A 9,806-nucleotide genomic window follows, 5' to 3' on the forward strand; every position below is an offset into this window, starting at 1 on the left:
ACCCAGGTCCATGATTTTCCCTTTTGAAATTCTGGGCGGTCAGGTCGGTTTATACGGGTTAGAATTCAAGGGACCCGTAACCAACCCGCAAAACCGATTTTGAAAATAATCAGACCCGCACTCGACCCGTTTAGGCATTCGGATTCACCCGTGGGTCTTCGAGTAGGATTAGGTCGGACGGATGGGTCAGGTCTAGCGGGTTAATGGACAGCCCTATTGTTGACACTTGACATAATAAAATTAGTTTTTAAGAGTAAAACATGGGATACTTCATATCCATTTTTCTATTTTAAAAATAAATAAATAAATGAATGTGCTTTAAAGAAATGGGTTACTGAAAGAGTGTTCCTATTTTGTTGGCAATATTTTAGTTCAAGTTAGACATGTATTTTTATCAAACTATCTTTTAATTTTGTCTTTACTTAAACCTAGGACTGTAGAGGTATTTTGGAACAAAAAAAAATCCAGTCCAAACATGTACAATCCCTTAAATAGTAAGTATAGAAAAATAAAAATAAGTTTCAATAAAATAGCATGGTGGATGACACACAGACTTGTAAATTGGGTTGGGAAAAATTCCATCATATTCGTGGTGGGAGAATCTGTGTGGATAGTTTTTTTTTTTTTTTTTCTTTGTGAATTCTGTGTGGATAGTTAATGAAGTACTACACACGATCACTAATGGATGATTGATAATTACCACTTGCGGTCTTCTAAAATAGCAAAGTGCTGCACAAGGTCTTGTAAAATATAACAAAGGATCGTTACTACATGCACAACACTTTTCATAATTTTTTTTTTTTTTTTTTGAGAAAGAATTTTCATTATAATTGAGTTAGTAAATTTTAATTGATTCATATTTAAGTCCACCACTGATATCACTTTTTTATTTACCAATAACAACTAGTCACCTACCAATTTTGTAAAAAAATTTGTGCTTCTATAATTATAGGATGATATAGGAAAATTAATATTGAGTTCTCCTTTCTCTTACGTTCATGCTAGATCTCTGCTTAGTTGGGATGCCTTTGGTCTGTTGGTCATATGCTGTTTTCTGCCGGGAATGGATGTCTTTGGTCTATTGATTATAGCTTGGTTTATATCTCTATGAGTCTGATGGCTTAGAGCCTTAGAGAGCCTTTGTCTCAACCGGAGGGCTTTCCTTGAGCCTTGTGGTTGAATCGACTTTATGGTCAAGTTTGGTACTTATTAGTGTCCGTTTGGATTCGACTGCAGCTACGTCTGCGTTTGTGAAGCTGCGTTTTCGTTCTTTTTTTCCTTTTTCTTTTTTTTGTTTTCACGCATTTTGGAGTAATGCGGTTACTGTTCATGCACTGTTCATTGAACAGTAACCGCAAATGTTGACTTTCCACAGTGAACAGTGTATGTGTGCACTGTTCACGAACCCACAAATTACACTTTTCAGCAACTTTTTCATTAAAAATAGGTCACACGGTACTATTCACACATTTAAAAATTATTTTACTACAATGTTTTCAGTTTTAACAAAATAAATTCTCTCCAAACAAACCCTTAGTGATATAAAAATAACATTTGGTTTTAGCCACAAATAGAAGGATTCTTTGCGGATGAATTGAGCAATGTTGAAGGCATATCATCAGAAATTAATGTTAATTGTCTTTAGAAAAGGAGTGAAGTGGTTGAGATATCAAATGTTGTCGTTGGCTGATATGATTGAGAAGATTAAAGGGGAAATCTAAAAGGACAAGAAATGTACACTTGGTTTGACAGTGCATGTGCCGTAAGCTAACACATTGACCAATAGGCATGCCTAACCAGTCAATTATTCATCAGAAAAAACATTCCGATACTGGCCAAACCATTTCACCCTTTGATGTAGAATTCAAATTGTTCGTGGGCTTGGGCCATAGGCTAGAACCTAGAAAGGATTAAACGTGCTTTTAGTGGACACGCAATGTACCATTTTCCTTTTACAGATCGATGGCCATGTGATCTGGCTCACGTTGTCAGTGGTTAAAGATATTGTGAGACATGCTTGATTGGAGACAAGCGACGGGATGGGAATGTTTTGTAGTGTGGTTATTCAACATCTACAGGTTCCATCTGGCAAGGACGGAATCATGATTTTATCTTTAGAGGCTAAAATATAATTTAAAATTCATTCAAGAATAAGAAATATACTAACATCCATTAATTATTAACAAGGTATTAAAAAAATTCCATCAAAAAAAAAAAAAAAAAAAACAAGGTATTAACAAAAGACACAAAATATTGTTTATTAGTAAGATATTTCAATTCGGTTATCCATGTTATATTAAAATAAAACTAACTATTCTTTTAAATCTTGAAAATATATGTGATCATGAAAATTACATAAGGATGACTTGGTAGTATAAGCTAGTGAAATGGCAGGTCAGCAAGGGCATGAGAAGCCTCGACGGGTTTTTTTTGTTTTTTTTTTTTATACACGATAGAAATTTTACTCTAGTCTAATCTAAGTGTATATGTGTATGTAAAAGTTCTTCTTGAAAACTTGAATCCTAACCCTTGCCGTGCTTCCCACACCCTATAAGTATTTATACTTATGAAGTGACCATCGCGTCAAGGGTGCGCAGTGGTGAAAAGCCTCGACTGTTAAACCTCAACAAATCAAGTCAATTCTTTCTCCATATAGAAGAGCATTCATAATCATCTACCCTCATTAAGATTTACGATACCAATCTCAATATCAACATGATAAACTCTGAACAATGGGGCAAGTTAAGAGGGAGAATCTCACTACCATATCAAAGAGATCAAGTCCTAGATAACAATTTATAGCATCAATCAATGTTTTGGACTTAAATAAAAGTGGAGAAAAAAAGAGTACAATTCATAACTTTTTTTTATATAAATTTTTTTTCACTTATTGGCACCCACACTTGGAGGCCTTTCTCTAGCAGGGAGCCGTGGCCTAGGCCTAAGGCAGCCTGGCCAAAGAACCCTAGAGGATCCCAATCGTACTCATTAAAGCAACCACTTATTTCTTGTACAATAAAGAGCCAAAAACGTTAGTCAAAGACATAATCATTTGAATAAAACAGAAGGACAAAAACTCAACAATGAAATAGTGAAGTGAAACACAACCAATACACAAATTGTTTTTATTTTATAAGTAAAAACTGTTTTTTTTTTTTTAAGTGGTCATATATATATATATATATATATATTATAGTTTTTTTTAGCTAGCTTTCAATTTTGAGAGGGGCGGAGTTTTCAATTTTGAGGGGCCAATTTTTTGGAAAAATTAATTTTAAACTTTATCGTGTGTATATATATATAGATATAAATTTGATGTGTTAAACTTTATAGTATAAAGGGTGTAACAAATTAAACTTTACAGTTTAAAAAAAAAAAAACAAATTAAACCATAATTATAAGGGGTGTAACAAATTAAATCCCTCTCAAAAGTAAAAAAGAAATATACCTTGGAGTTTTAAAAAGTAACAAATTAATCCTAAGGTTTTGACTAAGGTTTTGAAAAGTAACAAGTAATCTCTCAACCTATATAAAACCTCAAACACTGAGTTAGAGATTTAATTTTTAATTGTTTGAACTTTAAGAGCATTCTTATCAAGAGTGTTATAAATGCTAAAATGTTATTTTTAGCATTTATAACCACAAAAACCTACTCCATCAAAGGCGCCATATGCTAAAAAAAATTGACATCTTGCTATAGTGAGCTCTCATTTTTGAGAGCGCACTGTAGCAAGATGTTATAATTTTTTAATATTTTTTAATTCTCTCTCTCCTCAGACTCATTCTCATTCTCTCGTTCTTTCTGAGACTCTCCCTCTCGTTCTCTGTCCTCTCTCTCTCTCTCTCTCTCTCTCTCTCTCTCTCTCTCTCTCTCTCCGTCTCCCTATTTCTCATTGAGCTAGGATCTGACTTTGGTCTCTCTCTGTCTCCCTCTTTCTCACCGAACTACAGTTTGACTCTGGCAACCAATGTGGATAGGGGTGTTCACCAAACCACAAAAACCGCACCAAAATCGCCTGCAAAATGGCATAATCGCACCGCAAGTAATAGTGCACCGCACCGCACCACACCGCACCCTCTTTATATATTAATAACCCTAGTTTTCCAAAAAAAAAAAAAAAATGTTTAATAACCCTAGCAAGTGTTGACTAGAAAAGCCAACCCAAAATAAAGAAAAACTAGCTCAATAATTTAAAACTTGGCTTAAAAAAAGGGGAAAAAATAGTTTTGGGCTGAATAGGAAAAGCCCAAAATTTGAAAAATATATCGACTTCAAGTTGCATCTTATACATAGTATCGCATATGTGACCGTAAAAATAAGGTACGGTGCAGTTATGGTTTTGACTAAACTCTAAACCGCACCACACCGCACCGCACCACACCGCACCGCACCACACCGCACCGCACCGCACATGTGACTACAAAAATAAGGTGAGGTGCGGTGCAGTTATGATTTTAGCTAAACCGCACCGGTGCGATGCTAAAAATGGCCCAAAACCGCACCGTACCACACTGCGAACACCCCTAAGTGTGGATAGTGGATCGGCGAAACCGGTGAAAAAGATGAGGTCAAGTTTGTGGTTCGTGGGTCTCTATTGTTGATCAGGGTGGCTGGGTTGTGGTGGTTCAACGAGCATGGCTGGGTTTCGATAGGTGTGACTGGGTTTGGGTGGGTTTTGTGATTTGATTTTGGGTGAGAAATTTCAAAAAATATGCTCTTTCTGATTTTGGGTCTATGATTTCTAACATGGGTTTGTGATATGTGGTGGTATTGGGTTTGATTGGTGGTTTTGATGTTGGTTTGTTGAGTTTTTTATTTGGTTTTAGGTGGTGGGGGTCCCGATTTGCAGAGGTTGTGGGTGCCACCGATGATGGTGGCTATGGTTGTGCTAAGGTAGTTTGTGGTTGGGTTTGTGTGGTGGGTTTGTGGTGGTTGTTTATAGTTTTTGAGTTTTTGGCATGGAAGCTATTGGTAGTGTGGTAGTTGTTGGCTGTTGGGTGAGGTGGCTGTTGGATTTTGTTATGCCAGTGGTGGTGACTAGCAAGATTGTTGGGTTGAGAAGAGAGAGAGAGAGAGAGAGAAGAATAAAAAAATAATAAAGAAAGAATATTTAAATAATGTGGTAAAAAAAGTAAAAGTTTTGATGCTGGGTATATTGTAAAGTGAAGTGTTAAAAGATATAAAGTAAGTTTTTGAATTGTTAAATGCTAAAATTTTTAAGACATGATAAAAATGCTCTAATGATTGAATTTGTTATATATAATATGCTCACTAATCTTCTGTTTAGGGTGGCTCCATCATGTCTTCTTTCCTATTATCAGTGTCAGTTTGGTAAAAAAATCAATCGCTGTTTTTTAAAGTACAATTAATTTAAATTTTACTTCTTTTTAGGTGCAATTTTTGTAAAACAACCTTATTTTTAAAAAATTGAAAAATAAATTGTACCAATTAGCAGTGGATGACTCATGCTTAGTTTTCTCTAACTGAAAATCCGAATCCGTTTGATGTTGTTTCTTTTCTTTGTTTTTTGTCTTGCTTTTCTAATGCGTGTTTCCATTGTAATTTTGATTTTTTTTCCAAAAAACCAAAAGATGTTCCCACTATGTATGGGCCTACAGTCAGTGGGGCGTACTCCTGATTCTTGAATCCATATAGTGGCAACTGGAAATATTCTTTGCAGTCTAGGAAGAAAAACATACAAGGCAGACCCATCAAAAAAAAAAAAAAAAAAACATACAAGGCAGTAATGGTAAACGACTTGATCTATTTAGGAACAGCTCAAACTATTTTTTTTTTATAGAAAAAACTTCTTATTATTACTTTAGCAAATACACCAAATACAAATTCACGTTTAGAACCCACCAGGCCACCATTCATATGAAAGGAGAAAGTATTACTCAAGCACATTAAATAATTTTTCAACAATCACGCCTTGTTACTTCTTGTGGTATACACTACCACATTATCTGAACTGCAATAAAAGTATAAATGCTTGTGGAATGTTGGGGGAAAAAGCCAAGGTTCAAGTCTCCAAGAGGGAGACTCACACATATATACACTTAGATTAGACTAGAATATAAAAAATAAATAAATAAAAATGAAATGGTACGTTTAGAATGTGCACCGGCCCTTTTATTAATGCTTGTCAAATGAATAAGATGCAGATGAATATATGTAACTTTTATCCATCAGCCTTATGGTCATTTTTTATTAGTGCCTGACAAATGACAATTTCAACAAAAATGTGATAAGCTTGGTCAACAATCTGCAGAATGCACAATTTCACATAATTCAGCCGCCTACCTACCTGCTAACTTCGGCTGAATCCTTGACATTCCATTCACTCACAAACCCTTTTCGATTTTTTGTCTGCCATGTTCACATTAAAACAAAGAAAAACAAAGACTTTTGCCATAATTTAAGGAGAGGGCCCAATAATACAACTACTAAAGATCATATTAAACAAGAGGCCATCACTGAGCCAACAGGGATTCAAAAAAGTCCTCAACATGGTCGACACGGGAAAGATTTTATTTTTACTTCAATGATTTATCATTAATAGGACTGTAATAGCTGTAGTATTTCTGTTTTTAGTACCTTAATAAGCCAAAAATGTTGAATTGTTAAAATGAAAATTGACTGAAATTTTATATAAGGAATATAAGGGAAAAAAAAGAATGGAACATTAATTTTGTTTCCAAGCATTAGCATCAACAAAGAGGAGCCCTATGAGGTATGCCTTTCCTCTTGTGCAATACTTTCCTTGGCTTCAAGAATGAACTTACCCAAGCCCTCTCCTCAGATGAATCAGCAACAGAGATTGATGATTCCAGTTCATTCACATCTGTATCTTCGTAAGAGTTTTCCTTAAAAGACATATCAATTTCCGGAATTGGGTCAGGAATCAAGTTATGGCTTTGATCCTTAAGCTTCACTGCTACCACTGAGACCTGAAAACATGTACAGCATGAAAATTACCAACAATAATTCAAGGGCTCATGCAAGGTGCATAACATTGACTAATTGAGTATTACAATTTGGGTTCAAGAAATCAGGATTATGGTATTTACCTTGCAAGCAATGGAGCAGAAGCGATTAGGAAGGTCTTGTATGTATCTCCCACATCCTTCACAAGTACCACCAAACTTTGATTTAGTTGAAGGTCTTGCATCTTTGGATCGATGCCGAGGATTGAGATGCACAGCTTTTTTACCATTGATTTTATATGTCTGCCAAATCAAATCACAATTAATTGAAGTAGACATTGAGCTATTCATTTCTAACCTGAATAGAAAATTGAAAGCTATGGGTAATCACTGATTGACGCTGCCATGAGGAAAACCATGTGTATATAAGCTATCAATAAGAGAACTATCATCAGGAATATGAGACGAACTACATCAAATTAGCAATAATATTCAATAGCTTTTTTTTTTTTTTTTTTTTTTTTTTCATACAAGATAGAAATTCTACTATAGCTTAATCTAAGTGTATATATGTATAAAGCTCCCTCCAGAAAGCTTAAATCTCAGTCCTTACCAACCATACCCCACAGGTACTTATACTTGTGGAATGACCATCACACCAAGGGTGTGCGGTAGTGCATAGCTAAAACTCGCAGACCAATTAAAGATGCAATCAATTTAATAATCAACAATTGCACAAACTAACAAATTAGTGACTGATGAAATGAATAAGGTCAAACGTTTTTGTACTTAAATAGAAATCACTATTAATTTAAGGAACAGTCAGTTTATTTATTAAAATGAGAACTCCATTGAATCAGTACCATTGAGAAATGACCATAATATATGCTAACTTATAAACTAAAGGAGAGTGATAAATACTAGAATTTAACGTGCTACATCAACAATAGAATTTTGTCTAGTAATTCCATTAATAACTACAAAAAAATCAGAAACTTATAAATGCATGTTTATGATTACAGGGTCAAATAATCAAATAGGCTAATTGGACAAATATTGATCAACTAAAGACGATCAGTACTCCCCGACCCCCCCCCCCCCCCCCTCTTACCAACAAAATCAATAAGATAGAAGAATTTTGAAATCCCCTCAATTAAAATAATGAATTCAAGCTATGATTTGTAACTAGAAACTAAACAATAGTCATGGAAATTGTATAATTACATCAGTGATAATTAGATTTGAAATAGCAGATGAACTAATTTAATTCCTTAGTAAAAGTCACTAAAAAATTTGTCATGATATTGATAATTACAGAAAAACCTGAATTTTAGAGCAGTCAAGATGCTTCTGCATTTCTTGAAGGCGGACGACATCATTGAAGAGATATTTGCAGATCTGTAGCTGCCGGTGGAAGCAATGATCATCATCCTTTATACAATGTCTACAACACCCAATACTACAGTCAATGCAAAACACATTCTTTTCATTTTTCCGAAGCTCTTGATGATCACTACAAGAACCAAAGAATTTGCAATGCAAAAGAGCACTAAGCCAGTCTGTTTCTTTTATGTAATACTTGAATCCTACCTGAAAAACCAATCCATCCACCACATAAATTTCAGAAAACCCATGTTTCAACAATTCAATAATCAAGATTTACCAATAAAGTATATGGTCTAGTCATCAAATTGACCAAACGTCAATCCCACACATAACACACCTTTTTTAGAAATCAAATCTAGAGCAAGTATAAGTCTTCTTCAAGATTAAAAATTCAAGGCATAGTGATTAAATTTATGAAAAACTAATCAAATTAATAAATCCCAACAATACAAAATTGAACCAAATACAAATTTTACTGATATGTTCACTTTATAGTCTGTTGAACTGATATATTCTACAATCAAACAAATTAGTAACAGCAAAAAGAAACACCATCACAATTAAAGAATCAAAAAGACAACAAATTTGTAGAAAAAAAATTATAAATTTATAAAAAGTGACTGACTTTTTGTTTGTGATCAACAAAACCCAATAAGGAGAAGAAGAAAAAAAGTACACAACAAACAAAAAAAAAAAGAAAAAAGAAAACTTTGATAACCCAATAATAAGAAAAGACTGAAAACAATTAAAGTATTACCATATCTTCGATTTCAGATTGAACTCACTGGAGTTGCAGAATCTGCTACACAAAACAATGACAAGAACAGAGAATTCTAAAAGAATTCAAAGGGTTGTGTTGTGAGATGGAGAGAAGAGAAACCATCAAACAATATGGGACTGAGTGTGTCTGTGTGTACAAAACAAATAGTACTAAGAAAAAGAAAAAAACAAAATAAAATAAAAATGGAAACAAAATTTTCTGGGAGGAGCTGTGTTCACTACCCTTATAGAGAGAAGAGCTGTCCTACTATCGGCGGGAATGTGACTACATTATAGCCGTTGGATTGAGATTCATCTGACGGTCAAAGATTCAAGATGGGCTTTCTATTTTCTATGTGATAATGACAGTGTAGGCCCCATAGGACTCTCTAGTGGGACCAGTGAGTAAGCTAAAAAGGCCTTTTTATAAAATAATTTATTAAAAAAAAAAAAACAGCCTAAAATAAAGACTAAAGTGTAGGCCGATGATAATCGTTGAAAATTTGCATTATCTCATGATTTCATTTTAATGGCAACTTTCCCGCCTCCGAGATTTTCGGTATATACTATATATTGCTATTTGAGGGCGCCGTTTTAAGTTTTTTTTTTTTTTTTTTTTAAATTTTATTTTATTTGTTCCTTTTATGGTGGGGATTCTAGTAGAACTGTTGAAGTAAATTTTCATGCTTCTTATTTGGTATGGACACATAACTTAATTCTTATTTGGTACGGAC

At 34.1% G+C, this 9,806-nt stretch overlaps 1 protein-coding gene across 1 annotated transcript; it reads right to left on the reverse strand.

The window, feature by feature from the left end:
* Positions 1–6,521: 6,521 nt before the first annotated feature.
* On the reverse strand, positions 6,522–9,295 carry LOC126717766 (protein RGF1 INDUCIBLE TRANSCRIPTION FACTOR 1). The gene is made up of 4 exons (XM_050419653.1): positions 9,071–9,295; positions 8,251–8,517; positions 7,072–7,230; positions 6,522–6,951 (listed from the first exon to the last, which is right to left on the reverse strand). Exons 1-4 carry the CDS (start codon positions 9,071–9,073, stop codon positions 6,712–6,714), a joined length of 669 nt encoding a protein of 222 aa, XP_050275610.1. The 5' UTR covers positions 9,074–9,295; the 3' UTR covers positions 6,522–6,711.
* Between the last annotated feature and the right edge of the window lie 511 nt (positions 9,296–9,806).

This window comes from Quercus robur, chromosome 3 (assembly GCF_932294415.1).
Source record: "Quercus robur chromosome 3, dhQueRobu3.1, whole genome shotgun sequence".
Lineage (NCBI taxonomy): Eukaryota > Viridiplantae > Streptophyta > Magnoliopsida > Fagales > Fagaceae > Quercus > Quercus robur.